Source organism: Lutra lutra, chromosome X, assembly GCF_902655055.1.
Source record: "Lutra lutra chromosome X, mLutLut1.2, whole genome shotgun sequence".
Classification (NCBI taxonomy): Eukaryota; Metazoa; Chordata; class Mammalia; order Carnivora; family Mustelidae; genus Lutra; species Lutra lutra.
The window spans coordinates 63,766,146-63,786,692 of record NC_062296.1 but is presented as its reverse complement, the minus strand read 5'-3'; the positions used below and the strand labels follow the sequence as shown (position 1 = coordinate 63,786,692).

Below are 20,547 nucleotides of genomic sequence, written 5' to 3'. Positions count from 1 at the left end.
ATAGCTGGAAATTTTTCTGTAAAGTAATGGAGAATAAATATTTTAGGCTACATGGTCTCTGTCACAACTACTCAGATGCCATCAGAGTTGAAAGCTGCCATCAACAATACGTAAATTAATATATGTGACTACATTCCAGTAAAACTTCATTTACAAACAGGTGGTGGGTAGGACTTGCTCCCCTCTCCCAACCGGGGCCAGTAGTTTATTGACCCCTGCTCTATCATAACATACTAATTATGCAGATGAGCAAAATGAGGTTCTAATACCTGAAAGCTTATGTGGCTTCTAAGTGGCAGAAAAAGGGTAGATCACAGGTCTCATAATAATTTTTTAAAATGCTAATTCATTCAATTTATGTTAAGACCTCTATTATTTTCAAATCTAAATATAAAGGTTGCAGAATAGCTTGGTGCCATCCACGGAGCAGATATTTTAAACATTCGCCATTCTACCTCATTAACACATACATGTATCAAGAGTTATAAATAGTATGTACTGAATAATACCAAGACATTACGCTAAGGGCTTTATAAGAAATACCTCGAACTCCCACAACTGTTATGAGTTAGGTAAATACTATTATTTACCATTATCAAAAAGGTAAAGGGATTTGCCAAAGCTTGTGCTAGCTGGTGGCATGGACTGGGTAAAAACCCAGATAGTCAGACTCTAGAACCAGGGCTATCACCTCGGAACTATTTCCTGAGGATATCACCACAGGACACAAGTCTTTTTCTGACTTTTTCTATATCAATTCAGCTGTTCATGAACCTTGTGATCATAAATAATTTTATTTTAATGGAGAATCCGATTCAAAGTCAGCCTGCCTGTAAGAGGATTCCAGAAGGCCAACAGCTGCTTGTATGCTACTCTCTGCAAAGGCAGATTCTGGGAGCATTTGTCCCATGACACTGTGGGGACGCTGTAGGACCTATCTCTGGGCCTGTCAGCCATAGCACAGGAAACTATAAAATGCAGGAACATGTAAACGTAAGAATGGAAAAGAAAACAGTGGGGTCCATTTTTAATGCTAGAGCAGTGTGGAAAGCACAGTTCCAACAAGCTAGCTAAAGGAAGTGAGGGAACATCATTTTAGTTCAAATGCTGTTCCGTGGGGCAATTATAAGCACCATCCTTCGACAACCATCACTGAGGAGTTCACTAGATACCCATACCGTTTCTTGTTGAATAATTCTTTGAAGATGCCGTCTCATGATGACCGATCCAAGGAATCTCTCAAGCGGAGAACAAAGATAACTACCTGCCAGGCCAGGCACAAGGCCTGGTGTTGGAGAGGGCAGCAGTAAAATGTTCAAGGCACTGTGAGTGAGGATGGTAGGTATGGAGGCTGCCCAGGAGCGCTGAGGTAGTTTACGAGGTGGAGGCATGTTTGTTGGCAAAGTCTGGGAACCTTTTGGGAAGGAAAACATGTCATTTTATTCACAAATACACACGATCCCACTGTTCTGTTTTGCTTTTATCATAAATCTTTGCTACTCTAAAGCAATCCATACTGTTTTCCTTATTCCTTGTGGCTAACAATCCTATGTTAGCTTCCTATTAGCAAAATGGCCAGGATTCCTTTCCCTATAGCTGGGTTAGTTGCAAAGTGACTTTGTAGCAAGCCCTTTGAGAGACGGAGCCCATTTCTCTTCCCGGAACCTGGGCTGGCCATGTGACTTGCTGTGACTTAAAAGAATGCAGGGGAAGTGACGTGGAGCCAGCTGCAAACCTAGGATTCCACTCACGTTCTTGGAACCCTGCCCAGCCATCAGGTGAACAAGCCTGCGATCAAGTATGAGACCACAGGGAGCTGAGGAAGCCACGCCATCTGGGGCCATTTTACACCAGCCAGGCCTCAGCCCACGCAGGAGCTGACGATAAATATACTAGTGAGCAAAGCAGAGCCTGGAAAAATCACCCAACTTGGCTTAACCTAAATCACCAACCTATGGAATGGTGAGCTAATGTAAGATTGCTGTTCTAAGTCATTAAACGTTACCTGGCAAAGCTAACTAACATATGTGCACAATTCTGTTCTGTGTTAATTTGTACAACCTTGTCAGTTAACTTGAGGTGTCCCTCAAGGTCTAGTTTTGCAGCTAAGCTAGTAGATATAACAGAAGCACTAGGGCTCACCTCATAAGACTTCTGGAGGAGACATTTCCCTCTCTTACATTTTGCTTTAACTGTGCAAATTAACCATTTACTAAGTGGATTAAAGTTTAAGTTATTAAGTATCTTCATTTAACAAGCAGGTCACAGCTTTCAAATGTGAGGATGGAAAAAAAACAACAACAGGACATCACGTGGAGGTTAGACTAAAACAGATACAAAAATGGTGATGCTGCTCACTTGTTCCAGCTCGAGGGGAATGAGAAGCATCTGGTACTGGAGAATGTAGTGATGGGTTGGCTGGTGACATTCCAGGCATGCGTGTTGCTGGTGAGGGGCCGGACACTTGAGGAGACCCTGGCCAGTTCCCAGCTCGTCCACTTGGTGACACCATAGTGTATGGAGAACTAGGGTCCAGGGTTCCTGTAAACAAGTGAACAGATGGTTTTCAAAACCTGTATTTTAATAACTGAAAAGTACTTGACACCACTGACATACTCGACACTTTACAAGGCAATCATTTTTTTTTCCCTCCGCTATTTCACTAAAGTATGCGGCTTTTGCATGTGGCACACCTGAATCTCTATTTTATGTAGTTTATATACTTTTTAACATGACACAAAGTTAGAAAACTACAGAATGAGAAATGATAAAAGGTACCTTCACACAAGCTTCAGCATGTTCAATGTGTAACAATCTACACACTACGCAACAACCTACTATTTTCAAAACCTATTTGCAAACGTCTTTGAAAATGTTGAGCAAAAAAATCTCAAAGCTCACTTAAGGGCAGAAATCTTTTATTTTTCAAGTAACCCTGACAAATTATGTTTCTCATTCTACCCAAGGCTGAGGAGAGGGAAATTTTCCCTTTTCTTTCTTTAGTAAAGGCTATGCTGACTGAGAAATGGACCAAGAATCAAGTCTTGAAAGCAGCAACTTCCTGAATAATTTGATTATTTAAATTTCATCCCGCAGTTACCTTTAACATATTACTTATGCCCCTCTGTAATCAAAATATAAATGGAGAAAATACTTTTACCATATATCAGAGAGTAAATGATCCTAACTTAAAAGTCTTATAAATTGGTAAGAAAAAACACAAGAATACATAGGCAGGCATAAAATAAGAAATACCTAAGACTAGTGAAAGAAAAAAGGTTTAACTTCATTAATGATCAAAGAAATGCACATTAAACAAGAAGATACCATTCTTTACCTATCAAAATGACTACGAATTCTGAAAGTCCTAATACCCTGTGTTGGCAATGATGCATGAAAATAGACATTCTTGTCTGATGCTAGAGGAAATTGGTACAGCATTTCGGGTGAGCAATTTGCAGTATGTTTCAAAAGCTTCAGCATTTCTCAAACCCTTTGAGACAGCAATTCCATGTCTAGGAACTTACCTAAGGGAATAATCATGTGAACAGAGATGATACCATTTGCCATTGTAAAAAAAAAAAAAAAAAAAAGGAAACATTCTAAACATACAACAGGAGGGCAGTTAAATCACGGTATGTCAACAAAAGGGAATACTATGAAGCCATTTAGTAGGACGATGTAGATCTCACAAATATTAATAGTAGATAGTAAAACCACAGATGCTACACAGCTGTAAAAACTGAGGAATTCCTTTATGCTGTGATTTGGCATGGCATTCAGGAAAAAAATAGATGAAAAAAGTAAGGCACTGAAGTATGCTGTCCCATGTGTAAAAGCGGTAAGAACAGTTATAGGCATTTGCCTGTGTATGCACACATCTCTGCAACTAGGTGGTTGGTGGCATAAAAACACTTCCCTGGCTACCTCTTGTATTCTTTATTTGAACCAATTCAAAATAGAATTTTTTAGTTGGAAAGTTAAAGAATTCAAGTCTCAAAACAATACATATGGTATAGTCCCAGTTGTGGGGGGAGGTGTCTGAGAGGAGAGACAAGCAGATAGGTGGAGAGCAACAGAGAGGCGAGCAGGCAGGCAAGCCGGGGGGTTAGGGTTAGACGGGAAGAGCAAGGCAGAAGCGAGGGGGAGAGAGAGTCCAAAGCAGACAGACTAACTGGTAGATCTCTGCGTGGTGGGATCAGGACAAATTCATTTTCTTTGATGATTTCCCCAACGAACAAAGTGCTAATTTTGCAATAAGAAAAGAATTTATTTAACAAAAAACTACTTTCACGTCAAATTCTTAAGCTATTGCGATTTCCATGTATGGACTCACCATGTGGACTAGCAAAACTGGCCCCTGGTCCTATTGAGATTCCATGCGAGGATGGGGGAGGAGTTGGAACAAATGACGCTGGTGAAGGGGCTCTCAAAGCCCCACTGGGGGAGCTGGCAGCATGCAGATTTCCTAATAAAGGAAAATAATTATAGATGATCTTGCAGGACACATACTATGTCCTGGCCAAGGACCTCAAATTAAGACTCTCTCTACAGATTAAAGAAGTAAGCAGTAAAGCTCCCTTAAATAGCACAAAGAAAATGTGGAATGATTATGTTACGGAAAAAGAGAGAGAGATCAATTCAATTGGGCCCAAATTTTAGCTCTTATAGTGACTGAATTAAAAAAAAATATCCAGTGTACTTTTGTGTTTGCTCATTCACTCTTTCAGCAAGTGGGCATGAATGTTAATTTCATGCCAAGCATTGCTGTAGGCACTGGGGATGCAGCAGCTGACAAGACAAAAATTCCTGCCCTCATGGAGTTTCTGTTCTAGTAGAATGAGGAAGGCATCAAATATATGTCAGGCAGTGATAAGTGCTATGGAGAAAACCTGGGCAAGGAAACGGGGCAGTATCTATAAAGCAACCCCAGAAGACTGCTCTAAAAAGGGGGCACGTGAGTAAGTGAAGGGTAAGGTGTGAAGATACCCAGGGGGGTAAGATATTCCAGGCAAGAAGCAGAGCTAGTCCAAAGGCCCCAAAGGCAGTAGCAAAAATACAGGGAGGAGGTCAGTGTGGCTGGATCAGTGTGAGCCACGGGGAAGTGGGAGGAGTTGAGGACAGAGAGGTGGTGGTGGTGGAGGTCCCAGATCACACAGGGACTTGTAGGCCATTCTAAGGACTTAGGGTTTACCCTGAACGAGACAGGAAACCACTGCAAAGTTTGGAACAAAGGAGTTATAAACTAGCTTCTGTTCCGGAAGGATCACTCCAACCACAGTGTAAAAAACAGACCACAGGGCAGGGGCAGGGAAACCAGTTAGAGGCAAGAGTAATAACCCAAGTGAGAGATGGTTAATGGCTTGGGCGAAGGTGGAGGCTGAGGAGGGTTAGCATCTGGATAAATTCTCAGTTCAGAGTGGACAGTATCTGGGACTGACTGAAGTGGGTGTGAGAGAAAGAGGAGTCCAGCATGACTCAAACAGCTCTGGCCAAGCGGCAGGCAGGAAGGGGCTGCCGTTTCCGGGAGGTGGGGCAGGGTGCGGGAGTGGGCAGGCAGGTGTTAGGAGTTGAGTCTCAGCCATTGTCTACACATCTACAAGGACATGCTGACTAGACAGCTGGAAAACACAAGACTCGAGTTCAGGGGAGAGGTCTAGATGGCAGACATTAAAAAACTGAGAGCAGTGAGCTTAAAGATGGGATTTAGCCACAGGACTAGTTTCTACTGAGGATCAGGAAAAGGGGGAACCATGCTCCCCAAACTATGAATAAATGTGACATGGAGACACTCACTACATTACCATCACTATCCTCGGTATTCACATGTTTCCGACTCTCTACTCCTGTCTAAGAGAATTTCGTATCCCCCACCTAATACCTAACGCAGTGCCTTACATGCAGTATGTTCACCAACATGATAACCTTTCAGTGTTGTTCAGAGATTCAGCTGTGGGTTTGCTGTGGGAATTAAATGGATAAAGTGCTCAGAACATGGCTTAGCACACAGCAAGCACTATATACCTGTCTGGCACTGTAATTATTTCCAAATAATTATTTCTACTTCCTTCTACATAAAACCTCACTCATACCCTAGAAATGCACACCCCTTGGGTTCTCTGCCCGCATCTCCTATTCTGCTTCTTGCTCCCTAGCAGCTCCTTCTCAGGCTCCTACACCTGGGAAGCAGCTGCCGGTACTCCCCAGGGGCTGAGCTCACCCACCCAGCTCAGCCTTCAGTGACCTTCAGCGACATGACAATAACTTCCAAATCTTCATCTGTGGTTCCGCCATCTCTGCTGGGCAGGTAAGGGGGTTATCTACCCAAGAAATCTGATACCTGTCTTCTTTGCCAGACGACATGCTTGAGAGCGGAACTGTATTTGGCTCGCTGCTGAATCCCCAGCACCGTGGAGCATCTGGCCCAGGGCAAGAGCTTAAGCTACACCCACAAACTGTCCAGTTAAGAGTAAGAATTAAGCATCCTCAAGTAGTTCTATAGTGTGCTTCACGGGGCTGCCAACAGAGCCATTTTGTTGGGACAAGCAGGCTGTGCACTAGCCCACTCTGTGGGGCAGGGCACCTTTCACGCATACTAGGACTCAGCAAACTTGTCATGTAAGGGGTCGTCCTAGCAGGAGAGCAGCCCTGACACTGCAGGAATGGGTGTGGCTGGGTTCCCCCAAAACTACAAAAACAGGTAGGTGGTGGGCAGGACTCGATTTGTCGGCCCGACACAGATCGTGTTGTGATCAGCTCTTCTTGGAGCTGTGCCGTGAGCCTGGCTCTGGGTGACAATACCTCCTCTTAATTCAGATATTTTAAAGTGTTCTTGAGTCACGAACGCAGCGTTCATAACCCTGCCGTAAGGAACGAATGGGAGGTACCTAGCCACAGATAAGGAGTGGTCTCTCAAGGTCTAGGCTGCGTGTGTGGTGCTTGTGTTTGTGTGCGCGCGCATGTATGTTCTGGATGTCAAAGCTGAACATGACAAGAGAATAAGTAATATCTTACCTGGAGACTGTGTGTGCATCATAGAGGGAGACTGACTAACTGTGCTGTGGTAAGACGCAGGGGGCGAAGTAAGGGGATAAGCACCTGATGATCCTGGCTGTTTGGGAAATGGCTGAAAAGAAAAAAAGTACATGTTGGTCAGTCACGTGTGTATAGTGTATCGTACATACGGCTAATGAGTTAACCTTCACACAGTTCACTGGTTACCAAACAGGAAGCACGAGATATGAAAATGTGCAAAATACACATCAATACCACAGATTTTTAAAAACTCCCTGACTTTCAAAATGTTTAGAAAAACAGCAAGAACTCACTCCTGACCTTGTAATACCATTGTCTATATCCCTCAAGATGTTTTTTGCTTACTTTATCTACCATATCACTGATTTATCTGTATTGTTTATCTACCATTTCACAGATTCCAAGATTCTTCCCCCACCCTTTTAGTATTTCTGAAATCAGGGTGTATCTTCTGATTCATGGCATGGCACAGTTTACCCGGCAGTGTTGTTTCTGGCAGTTCATAAAAAGTAGTGCATCTTACATCTGGTGGAGTTTTGAAAGCCAATGAAATACAGTAGTTTAACCTGGCCTCTCCTCACCTTTACCTTCATCTCCAGCAGTAAAAAACCTAGGACATGTAATCCTTCCTAGTTTTTTATTTGAGGTACAAATCACATATAGCAAAGGACACAAATCTTAGAAAATGTCCAGTCTGATGAATTTTTATGAATGTCACCACTACAGAGATCGAGACACTGAAGAATACTACCAGTGCCCTGGAGGCTTCCCTCATACATCTTCAAAGGCTTTATCACTGGCCCAAAGGTAAGCACTGTTCTGACGTCTGTCACTCAAGCTTGATTTTGCCTGTTTTCACATTTCCTATAAATACCGAATGTACTCCTTAGTGTCTGGCTTCTTTTGTTCAACATTATGTCAGTAAGATTCACCACGCAGTCACATGTGGCAATAGTTTTCTTGATTTCTGTAAAGCATTCTACTGTAGGAATAGACCCAGTTTATCCACTCATTCTGTTGCTTGGTATTCGGGTTAGTTTCCACTTTTTACATAAATAACATTCCTATGAACACTTGTGTTTTTTGATGCATTTCTGTCGTACATATACCCAAGAGTAAAATTATAAAATCACAGGTATGCCTAATGTTCAGATTTAGTGCTCTGGAATATTCCTAAACGCCTCCACAAGGTTGTTAGACCATTTCATGTACCCTCCAGTAGTAAATGAGTCTCAGTTGCTACTAATACAAAATGTTGCCAAGAATAATCAATTCTCTTCTTAGAGCAATTTTTGTGGGTATGGAGTATTATCTCATTGTGGTTCTAAGTTGTATTTCTGTGATGCCAAATGATGTTGAACACCCTTTCTGTGCTTACTGGCCATTTGGATATCATCCTCTTTTGTGATCACATGGCTGATCACCTCACATCATTTTAAGTGCACAAGACTGAGGTTAATGCTATTTCTGGTACTGTTCACTTGCCATCACTAGAAGCCTCCTTCTCTCCCTCTGTCACTATTTTTTCATATGGACTTCCTGGACACCTTGGGCCCACCAACAATCTCCTTGCCTTTTAACAAAGATGCTCAGACACCTGAGGAGCCCATTAAGTTACACGAATATGATACCATTTGGAATTTCAGCTAGACATCACCTGTTGCTGAGGTGGTGGCTGGAGCTGTGAGATTAAAGAATCCATCATATCTCCTCCTATGGGAGAAGGGGGATTATCGTCCTCATTTACAGACCTTCTTCGAGCATCCTGATTGCTGTCAACAAACATATTCAGGAATGTCTACGGATATAAACAGGTAGAATTCAGATTATCTTACTTAGCTTTAGTAACATATTTTTAATCATTTAGACTATTTTAAGAGAAACAAATACACTACGCCCATCTCTAAAACAGAAGTTTGGTACACAGCCACTACTATGAGGACAACCTGGAAGATATACTGATAATTTTGAATGGGGGGAAACTGAGGAAACTGGTTAACTGCAACAACAGAAACAACATCTAAGTTAAAAATCCTGTCAATTAAGAAGTATTGTGTAAGCACAAAGTTGAAGAGAGAAGTATACCTTGGCACCTCCTCACAAATAATAAGTATTTCATTATTAACTTCTGAACCAGAAATTCAGGAAACAAAAGAAAAGTTGTATGTTGGCCATTTAAGTAATTTCAATGACTTGGGAAATTTCCTTTTTGGTGAGAGTCCTCACTTCGTAAGCTAGAAAATATGACAGAGGAAAACTGAATGCAGAAACTAAGCCATCTTTCCTCTTTTTATCTTAACGTGACTGAAATTTTGAATCACCAAGAGTGGGACAATCTCGTTTTATGGGATAGGTCATCAAAAATTAAGCAAGGCTACCAGAATTTGTGTCTCAAGCATTCTCTTCCTTTTAATACTCTTTACCTTCCCCATCTTCAAAAACATAGATCAAAAGCTTACCAGGATCACTAGGAAGCTTTTAAAAGTACATCGCTTCATTTCTAATAAAAGATGATGGATTTACAACACATATTTTATCTTTTCCCAATACCCCACTGAAACTCCTAAAAAAATTTTTTTAAAGCAGTAAGTTACAAATACAGAGAGAATGGGAGAAGAAAAAAATAGCAATGAATTCTGGAGGCTGCGGAGCAGATGGCTGAGTGGTAAGTGAACTATCCAATGTGAGGAAGTTGTATCCTAAAGCTAACACTGGGGAAAGCCAAGAAGCAAAGCTATTTCTGTCCAGATCCTCAAGACACGTAGGAACTGGCAGCACTAGACACCCCTGGAAGCGGGGATGAAAGTGGGACTGACTAAAAATAGGACTGGTCAAAAGTCTCTTTAAGAGACACTAAAAGCCTCCCAGAGCTTCTGTCACTCTCACTGAGTGAGTTTGACTTCTACCACTCTGGTGGAGGGTTCTTTGGCTATGGGGACTCTAGCATCAATCGAGAGGAATGCTGTATTAAAAATGAAGATTATGGGGCACCTGGCTGGTTCAGTCAGAAGAGCATGCGACTCTTGATCTCGGGGTTGTGAGCTCGAGCCCCACGTTGGGTGTAGAGATTACTTTAAAAAAAAAAAAAAGATGATTAAAGTTTACATACTGAATGTTGAAAATAGTAGTTTCCTTCTCTTATTTGATTTGCCAAAAATTGGGGGCCAGATGCACACCATCTATGCAGAGACTTGAATACTCCTCTTTTGGTACTCATACCAGCCCAACAAAAAGACCTAAACCTACTGACACTGGGAGTTACTCAAAGAAATGGCCCAGGTAGATAAGCTTACAATGAAGACCACAGTCAGCAAGACTCACCTTCTAGTAAGAGCTATGAGTTAAGAATCACTAATATGAAAGAGATCAAAACAAAACAAAACAAAAGCAAGGTGCATGAAATGGAGATTATGTAGGAATAAAAGGAGTAAGAAAATATAAGATAGCTATATACAACAAAGATGTCATAAAAGGAACACTTAGCAACAAAAGAGAGCTCCTGCAATTTTTTTTAAAAGATGGCAAAACAAATTACCAAAACCAGAAAGACTCAAAGGAAAAAATGAAGAAATCTCCCAGAAACAGAGAGAGAAAAACAAAATAAATAAATAAATAAATAAGAAAATCAGAGGATAAGTCCAGGATACCAAACAGCAGAATAGTAGTGGTACCAGAAAGAGCTAACAGAGAAAACAAAAAAGAATTGAGAAATAATACAAGGAAATTCCCACAGCAAAAGGATGTAAGTTTCCAGAGTGAAAGAGCCTACTTAGTTACATAAGGTTCAAGAACTGGAACAAGATCAAACACCCCAACAGTCACAATGGAAGTTAGAAGACAATGGAGCAATGTCTTCAAAATTATTAACAGAAAATGCCTGTAACCTCAAATTCTATACATAGCCATTCTCTCAATTAGATGAGGGTAAACTAAAGATGTTTTTAGGCACACAGAAGTCTCAAAATAACCTCCCATGTGCCTTCTCCCAGGAAACTATGTAGACTGTATTCTACCAAAACAATTGAATAAACCGAGAAAAAGACCAGCAGTCCACGCCATAGGGCATGCCACGCAAGAGAGAAGCCAAGGATTCTCCCTCTTCCCCACCCTTCCGTAGATTCCTAAATCAACACTGTGCAAAGGGTCTGGGGCACACCATTCCTGATTGGAGGTCAGAGGGTTGCTGTAGAAGAGTCTTCTTCAAGATGAAACCAGCGAGGTTTCTGATATGTGAACGCACTGAGAAGAGAGTTACATATATGGGAGAGGCTTTAAGGTTGAGTTAGTGATAAGTATACAGAACCTTAAGCAAAAAAAAGTAAATTAATAACTCCCAGGAAAATAAAATGTTGAAGGAAGGAAAAGTAATTATAGTAAGCTTGGTGGATACTGTTTACATATTTATAATAACGAAAATACTGAAAAATCATCAGACCAAAATTGCTGCCTAACCATACTGCAAGGGTAGGAGGGAAAAAAGAAGGTACACTGCGAGTAGCCTGGGAGGAGGAAGAGGCATATAAGAATTAAAAAAGAATTAAACCCTCATCTTGCATTGTGAGGATCAGATAATGCCCTCAACTAAGAAGTCCACAAACAGCACTGTAAGCATGCTACTTAGAGATAAGGATGTAAATACCAAGAGAATCACCATCTAAGAGTTGAAAACAGAGCAGGAAAATGGCAAGACTGCATTGCAAGCCACTAATTTTCAAAACAAGCCTTTGGAACTATTTGACTCTAAACTATAAGCACATACAATTGAGCTATTATACAAGAATCTGCAGGGATTGTGGCCCAGGACCCTACATTTTAAAAAAAACTTCATGGTTGAACTGATGAATCAAACTTTCTCAATAATCGATGAGAAAGACATTGTTGAAGTTCCTTAAAATTCCAACTAGCAAATAGGACTCTCCTCGGTATCATCCACCTTATGCATTACGAGAAAAGGAAATTTTATCATCTCATACAACACAGGCACAGTGCTTTGTAAGAACTTCCCATTCCTTTGGAAGGACGCTGCAGAGGTGATGAACTAACACAGCTGCTTATTAAACAGGAATCTGTTGCTCTCCCCTGTTATTTCCCCCCTTTAAAGGAGTTGTTATAGAGATATTTACATTTACTTATGCTGTAATACTAAAGTCAGTTACCTTTAGTCCGGGTGCAGGATAAAAACCTTCCACTAACTTGCTATTATCAAACAGACTATAGGCACCATCCCGTATCGCCACTACGCCTCGGCTGCGGCAGTAAATGTCGATGCAGTACATGTTCCTAAAGGCCAGTCTGATGTGGGTGGATGACTGTGGCAGGATGGAGAAGCACTGGTAAGCAGTGTTGGTTCTCTGGGTCAAGCCCAACATTGGCACAGTGGGGAGTTTGTTGATGGCATTTAATGGAGCCTGAGTATCAAAGAGTACCTAAAAGGAACACATACAGTGAGGGCAGACGGTTTCCATACAAATGCTAAAGCCTCAGAATCTTCCATGTCTAACAGTCATAAATGAGCCAAGGGTCTTCCTGAAACATTCTGTACACCTTTCCCTTGAAGACAATGCAAACTACATCACTGCATCCACTTTGAATCAAAGAAAATTCTCCAAGAAGAGTGCAAGATATAAAAGACAAAAACACGCACCCTTGTCACTGAAGACTTAAGTTAAGCCCACATGATTTTTGGTTTTACATGAGACACTAACACTGTTGGAGTCACAGTTTTACAAAGAAAATAAACTTAATTACCTGTAATAACTGAACCACATTTGGTGTTTTGTTGAACATTTCCTGAAGCTGATGTAGAATGGTATTGTGACAGTTACTGCAACCTGAGTTTGGACCAACAGTACCCAAAGAAATGTGAAATTTCTGATGTATGGAATTCCACTGGATGCTGATCTAAATCAAAGAGATTACATGTTTCAGAAACTGAGAGAGTAACAGATTCAAGCAGAAGAAAAAACAATGTTTAAACAGTAAGGCAAAATGCCAAAGATCTACATGAGATCTTTCTGGAAAGCCAGTCAGAAGACTGGACTCTATAAACTCTAAAAGTGTTGTTACTAGGGACCAGTGCAACTGCGGAATAGGTATTTATTAGCCCACCTCCACCAAATAAAACAGAGAAGGTGCTAAAGAAAAAATTTGGATTAAACTTTATTTGGAAATTATTATTGGTGTTTCTTATTTTTTTGTTTTTATCTAGGACTGAAGAAAAGTCACCGTCTATGTGAGCACTGTCATAAAGGGAAAGGAAGCCACTTCTAACACAGATGCTTTTAGTTTATAGATTTTAAAACACTTGATTAATTTCTGGTATTACTTGATGTGGAAGAGTCCAGAAAGAAGCCAGCTGGCTGAATTTTTATACTAAATTTCTAGGACTTCACATATGGAGTGGGAAGAAAATGAGGAAACAGAGATTACAGGGAACGCATTTAAGATTGTGACGGGATTAAACAATGTTAATAATCATGTGATCAAAAGCATAAACATACAGTATTGTTCAAAACCATTCGCAATCTTCAGGACAGTAATCATGTTGCTAACCAGATTTGAAATCGGTAAAGAAAAAAATACAAACACCAAAAGTATATTACCTGGTCTAAAACTCATGAAGATTATATAACCCATCAAAGACAGCATTAATTTTTGCTTTCAATTTTAAAAAGAGTTAAGCATTACAGTATACTAGTCTACTATATATCATCAAAGTACTTAAAATTTACCATTTTAACCCTAATTTTTACTTGAGTCCTCAATTAGTTCAAGGCAGTTTTCATAACTTTTGAATTGTTGATTTTTAAAGGATCTATGAGAGGAACTTCAGTTCTAATTAGTTCACAAACTTACTGAGCTTCCCTTGGTGGTTCCATAACACAAGATAAGTTTTCGGTAATTATAAACACGGACTTCTGAGAAAATATTTAGATGAGCAGGTATGTCTAAAGAGAAAGGAAGCAAAAAGGAAATTAAAATGATGTATGCAAAACTTTAAAACACATATTTGAAGAAGAGGGCATCTGGGCAGTATCCTATGCCTAGCTGGAAAGATCTCTAGATGCATTTCATTCAAAAAAAATTTAAAAATTAAAAAAAAAGGAATGCGATGGCATAGATAGCAGGCTTCCATGTCCATTTCTACAGAAGGGGTCTAGGGCAGGGGGCAGATACTGAAGTAGTACAGCACAGCAGTTAAGAGGCTCCAATTCCAGCTCTGCCCTTTCCTAGCCGTGCAACCTTTGGTAAATTCTGTAGTCTCAGTGACTTGTTTTCTTCATTTGTGAACTGAAGAATAACACCCACCTCACAGGGTGACTGTGAGGTTTAAACGAGTTAACACAAGCAAACTGTTACATTGTATGTAGACTCTCAATAATTGCTACCTGTTATTACAATATGGTTAGAGCTTGGAGTAAAGATTTCTGGATACATAAGAAACTAACAGTGGTTGTCTCTGGGGGAAGGCCTGAGGTAGAAGGAAAACTTATTTTTCATTAGATATTCTTTTGAAATGTTTTTTTTCACGATGTTTTCTTCTTTAGTTAAAAAAGGGGGGGGGAGGGGTGAGGAAGATTATCACATGTACCTGGTAGAGAACGTGCAAATTCCAACACACACTCATATAATCGTGCAATGCTATTCCAGTCATTAAGGAACATTTCAACCACTTTTCTACCACCAACGGGTTCAGACAACAGGTTTTCATATGTCAGATAAACATGCCGCGATGGCCCTACAGGATTAAAAAAGAGGATTAACAGGTATCAACACTAAAAAGAAAACCCCAGAAATATGCAAAGAAAGTGTGTGAAGCATCTCACCTTGCTCCCTAGTAGAAGTGCCATTAAGTGGACAATTCGCAAACACTAACTCCGCCACCCATGTGCGGTTATTTCTACCTTGCAATCGGAAAGTGCAGTCGAGAAGAGAGCGGTCCAGAGCCTTCTGGGTTTCCTCATTCACACCCTTACAGGGAGGAATTCTGGCAACAAAAGACAGAACATATGAAGTATACTTTGTATCACAGAAAAGCAAGAGCACAATCTACACAACAACAGTCGGGCTATCACATTAGAGCTTCAGTTCAAGCTCTACTACTAGTCTTCTTCTGCGCAAGAAGGAAGCGATTTGCAGCAATTCACAGCACTGGATCCACTTCTACTCAAATCAACACAGTCTAGGACCTCTTACTTTAATGAAGTGTTTGAGTGTTTGAACAAAGTATGTCTGTCTTCATCCTTATTCCTATTATTAGAAACACTACGATTCTTCAGCATGAAAATCAAGAATATTGGCTATGAAACCTATCTAGAACATCTTAACGGAAAAGCTAAGGGGAAAAGCATACTTGTAAAACCACTCTTTGAGAACACAATGATACAGTGGAAAGAACACAGGCTTTGGAGTCAGAGACCTGCATTCTAATTCTGACCCAGCCACATTTAGCCTCTCTGAATTTCAGTTTCCCAACGACACGATGGAGGTAATTCCCTTCCGCGTCACTCATTTTAAACGTGACACAGCGCACATTGAAAGTGCTCATGGCAGCTGATACAGTAGGTAATCGTGTAGGTTAGCTCCCTTTGTGGTAAACCCAAGACTCACTGATGCCAAGATAAAATGCCAGGTTCCTTATCTCCCCCCACCTCTTCAGCAGAGGTAACACTCAATGTGATGAAGCTTTGCATGTACTAACTCATTTTAACATGTTTTCCCTTAAATGTATCACATATAGAAGAGGAATGTATTAGCTTTGGTGTAAAATACCTACCTACCTATTTTCCTCTTGCAGCTTTATGAACTACCTTGTCATAAAACATTATGAAGTAATATATTTTCACTTTTTTTTCCAGTAATAGATAAGATAATGAGATAATGTATTTTTTAATTACACATTATCCTTTAACTCCTAGGGAAGGTGAGTTAATTCTCAGACTTGGTATAATGATTATCTCTATCTAAGTCTAACAAAAACTGGAAACATGGAATCTTGATTTAGGCCTCTTACTCAGAAACACCTAGAATAGGGTTTCTCAACCTCCACAATATTGACATTTTAGGCTGGATAATTCTTTATTGTGTAGCCTTAGTCTCTCCCTCCCAGATGCCAGTAGTACCTCCCAGCCCTCCTTCTCAGTTAATGATCACCAAAAATATCTCCCAACATTGCTAAAGGTCCCCTGGAGGGCAAAATCGCCCTGGGGTTGAGAACCACTTGCCTAGAATAAACAATTCAAGAGGGCAAGAGAGAGACAGAGATTGCAGATGATAAAAAAAAAATTTGTAGGGGAGAAAACAGCTATACTTTTCATAAAAAGAGAATTAACATAGTACTAAAATTTCTCAATTACAAATTCCACCACAGTTCCTCTTAAATGTATGTATGTATGTGTGTATATATATATATACACACACACATATATACACACACACACACACACACACACACACACATATATATATATATATATATATATATATTTTTTTTTTTTTTTTTAAACATTTCAAAAGTTAATCTTTCCGGGCCACCTGGTGGCTCAGTCAGTTAAACATCTGCCTTTGGCTCAAGTCACAATCCTGGGGTCCTGGGATGAGCCTCGCGTCCGTCGAGCCCTGCAATGCCTCATGTCAAGGCTCCCTGCTCAGCCAGTCTTCCCTCTGCCCCCTAACCCCCCCGCCCCGTGCTCTCTCTCTCAAATAAATAAATAAAATCCTGAAAAAAAAAGTTAATCTTTCACACTACATAATTTTTATCACTCACTACCAGAAAGATTTTGTCCAACGTTATCTGGGGTAATTACAGAAATTGCATACACTGCATATATGCTTGTCAATTTTGTAGGTATACTGAGGACTTCTCCTTATCCATATCCCTGAAAACATAACCCCAACCCACTGGAGTTACAAAGCAGCCAATTCAGATCGATTATTAAATCTTGATTTAAAAAATATAATAATGCAGTACATTATCTTCCTTTCATATAAATAGGTGTTTCGTGAAATCCATCTGGTTAGAAAATGAACCCATAAAAGCCAGCATGTCTTTAAATAAAAGAGTAAGACTTTCAGTTTATGCTCTAGGGACAGCAAGATCCCAAGAGTGCAATCCATGCTGCCTTCTTCATCTGTCATACACAAGTAATTGGCTTAGCTTCAAGGAACCTGGAAACTATTTACTTGCTTTTTAAGGTTACTAATGTAACAGAATAAACTATAATTGTAACTTTGATCCTCCCCCACCCAAGGATGAAAATGGATAGTTCCTAAAAGGAAACCCTTTGAAACAAAATTATTATAAACTCAAGATACTGCAAAATACTACTAGAGTCACCAAAAATGAAGTATTGAGGAAGAGATTTCCTGGACAATGGCTTAACTTTATCTGAAAATTTCTACCAATCCAAAAAATGTTTTTGATCTAAACAGCTACTTCTGACTGAGGTTTCTCCTGTAATTCTGAGTATGGGAAGAATGTAGGAACTGGGCTCTGGTCTTCCAGGGCGGATGGGTGTCAGCACCACCACCTTGTGCTGTATGTCGGTTTCATCCTGGGGGGTTTTACAAACGTCAGTAACCACATTAGGGCCCCGCAGTGCATGAGTGGGGAGATCACTAAATGCGCTAGTTCAATAAATGCAATTGTGCCCACAAGGAAAATGAAAAGTGTTGTATAAAGGTTGCACATGCAAATGCAGAAGGACTGAGTCACATAACTGATAGAAGCTGAGTCACAAACCGTGCAAAAATGAACTGTGCCTATGCATTATTTGCATAAACTACAAGAGGCAAAGAAACACAATGGACAAGATGAAAAAGCCTTGTGGGTGTGGCTAGCAGACCAGCGCCACTGGCCCAGTAGTGTTAGTTCAGGAGAAGGTGGGAAGTTTGCTCAAGAGCTCAAATGGAGGCACTGTGACCATGCTGCTCTTGAGACCTGAGTCCTTTGTGCTGCTGGATCAAGGCTCTTGGGAATCTACACAAGGTAACAGGCCCATGGACAATATACCAGTCTAAGGTGTTTACCATGAAACTTTCACGGATACTTCAAGGAGGCCTGCTCAACAGAGACTCAAAAAGATAAGTTGAACAAGAACAGAACATATTTTTATCAAAGACTAGAAAACTGTACTCAATTTTAAAGCTTTGATGTTATCAACTCATACTCCCATGTAGTATTAATATGTCTAGGAATAAAGGCTTAGGACTTTTTAAAAAAGATTTTATTTATTTGACAGACAGTGAGAGAGGGAACACAAGCAGGGAGAGTGGGAGAGGGAGAAGCAGGCTTCCCGCTGAGCAGGGAACCTGATGGGGGAGCAGGGAACCTGGGATCATGACCTGAGTCAAAGGCAGATGCTTAATGACTGAGCCACCCAGGTGCCCCAAGACTTAAGACTTTCTAAACATTAAATGTATGAGAGCAATTATATATTAGACCTATGTCAGATTTTTATTTAGTAAAATTGTGTTTAGACATTTATTATGGTTTCCTTCTTCATTTCTACATCCTATCCCTATAATCCTCATAATGGAGGTTACTAGACAAATTATCTTTAATTTATCCATTTCTCTACATTTTTTCCATTTAAGTTTTAAATAAAGAAAATAATAGCCAGGATATAATAAAGTCTTTTCAAAAATTATTATTAAATGAAGCTTAAAAAATAGGGAATGCTTCCTTCCTAGGTAGGACTATATTATGGGTTCTCTTGGATTCAGGAAGGAAGGGGACTGAAATTTCTTCATAAAAATGCTGAGAACAAGATATTTTAAGATTCCTGCAAAACATGAAAAATATAACTAAGAGAACAGAACACAAATGTTAACACTATTTATCTGCAGTTGCCAAGAAGAGTGAAAAGATAAAAAAACAAAAAACCCCAAACCCCTGTACTTCTTCACACAGAAGTAATTAAAAACCAGAAGCCATTAAAAGTATCACATTGGCCTAGTGATTTCCATTACAAGGCCAGCTCTCTCTCCCGAGAACTTTTTGTAGAGATGGTGTTCAGACAGCCAGGAAGGGAAGCTATCCTAGTTCTTCAACTGTCTCAAGTGAGCACCTTGACACATGGGTGGAGTATGTGCTGTCCGCTAGCTCTTCCCATCTGCCCCGCATCTGAAACCAACTGATTCCCAAGTAACAAAAATGAAAGCTCCACTGGCGGAGCTGCCATGTCTTGGTAGTCAGAGGAATCCCATAAAAAACTGCTTCTGTGATTTATATTATTAAGCAACATCTAAGAAACAATACAAATGCCCACCCTACCCCGCCCCCATAGAACTGTTTTCTGCACCAGAAAGGTTGATCTTGTAAATGGGAGGTTAATTTTCCAAGTCCATCCTGGTCACCTTCCATAGCACATGCACCATGTTGGCTTTCCTTCTAAGCATCCTTTGGCCCCTGGTCCTCGATCCATTTAGAGCCAAGCCCTCTGCCCATCTCCCTCTGTATACTCTTTCCTGGCAATCTATTTAACATCCCAGCTCAATTTCTACCACCTTGGCGATGACTCATTTACTCCTCCTGGCCAGCCCTGTCACCAGAGCTTGAGATCCAGCCCTGCCTGGCCAAAAGGATGTATAAGCACCTCAAACCTAGCAAAGCCCCTTCAAACTCACATCTTTGGTGTCCCTTATCTCAGAAAACACTACAATCACCTATCACATGCCCAAGATAAAACCAATAGGCACCTGTGCCATCTTCTCCTCTTTCCTTCATCATCTATCTCCTCACCAACCCTTGAATATTCCATCCCCTAAGTCCTTGTGGAACGTTCCCAGGTCTAAGCTACCAACAACTCTGGTGTGAACCACTTTGGCAACCGGTTTCACCACTCAGTCTTGGTCCCTTCCAACTGATTCTCAATATGGCTTCTAGGACGAGCTCTCAAAAACACCTAGCCAATGATGTCAGTTTCTGCTTCGAATCGTCTGATGGCTTCGTACCGCCATTAGGATCAAGTCCACATTCCTTAAGGACACTTACAAAGCCTTCTAGGATCTGACCCCTTCCCACTTACAGCTCAGCTCCAGAGTCATCTCTCTCAACTTGCACCACTCTGACCTCCTTTCAGTTCCAGGGTACAGAGCTCTCTCTGAGAAAGAAGAGAAAAACTGCCACCACCTTAGCAGTTATCCCTTCTGGTCAGTACTGCCCACTCCACCCCTGCCCCTCCCCCAAATCTCCCTTTCCTCTGGCTAATTCTCACCTCTCCCTCAGTCCAAATACAACTGGTACTTCCTCAGGGATACCCTTTCTGGCTTCCGAACTAGCTCAGATCCTCCTACTACATGAATCCAGACCATCCTGAAGGGCCCTAGCAGAATTCAAGCTTGATACACAGTCACACTGAGTAAAGAGCCATTAAATGAATGAAAAGGAATGCAGAGGAAAGACATCCTAAGATACCAAGTGGTGCTGGATCCCCACTCGGCAGGTGAAAAGGAAGCCTCCCCCAGATGATAGTAATTCTGTGCAGAAATCCGTGACATCCACAGGTGCCG

The 20,547-nt window shown here is 40.7% G+C and overlaps 1 protein-coding gene across 2 annotated transcripts in view; it reads right to left on the bottom strand.

Moving 5' to 3' along the window:
• MED14 (mediator complex subunit 14) overlaps window positions 1–20,547 on the bottom strand; it is a 69,046-nt gene that overhangs the window by 8,749 nt on the left and 39,750 nt on the right. The window contains exons 17-26 of one of the 2 annotated variants that reach the window (XM_047715207.1): window positions 14,862–15,022; window positions 14,627–14,773; window positions 13,891–13,982; window positions 12,784–12,936; window positions 12,192–12,461; window positions 8,693–8,833; window positions 7,015–7,126; window positions 4,337–4,468; window positions 2,359–2,541; window positions 1,179–1,414 (exon numbers count right to left, since the gene is read on the bottom strand). In XM_047715207.1, the coding sequence (XP_047571163.1) occupies window positions 1,179–1,414; window positions 2,359–2,541; window positions 4,337–4,468; window positions 7,015–7,126; window positions 8,693–8,833; window positions 12,192–12,461; window positions 12,784–12,936; window positions 13,891–13,982; window positions 14,627–14,773; window positions 14,862–15,022 (1,627 nt within the window). The remainder of the gene's footprint in view (window positions 1–1,178; window positions 1,415–2,358; window positions 2,542–4,336; window positions 4,469–7,014; window positions 7,127–8,692; window positions 8,834–12,191; window positions 12,462–12,783; window positions 12,937–13,890; window positions 13,983–14,626; window positions 14,774–14,861; window positions 15,023–20,547) is intronic. The other variant, XM_047715208.1, reaches the window with a different exon arrangement.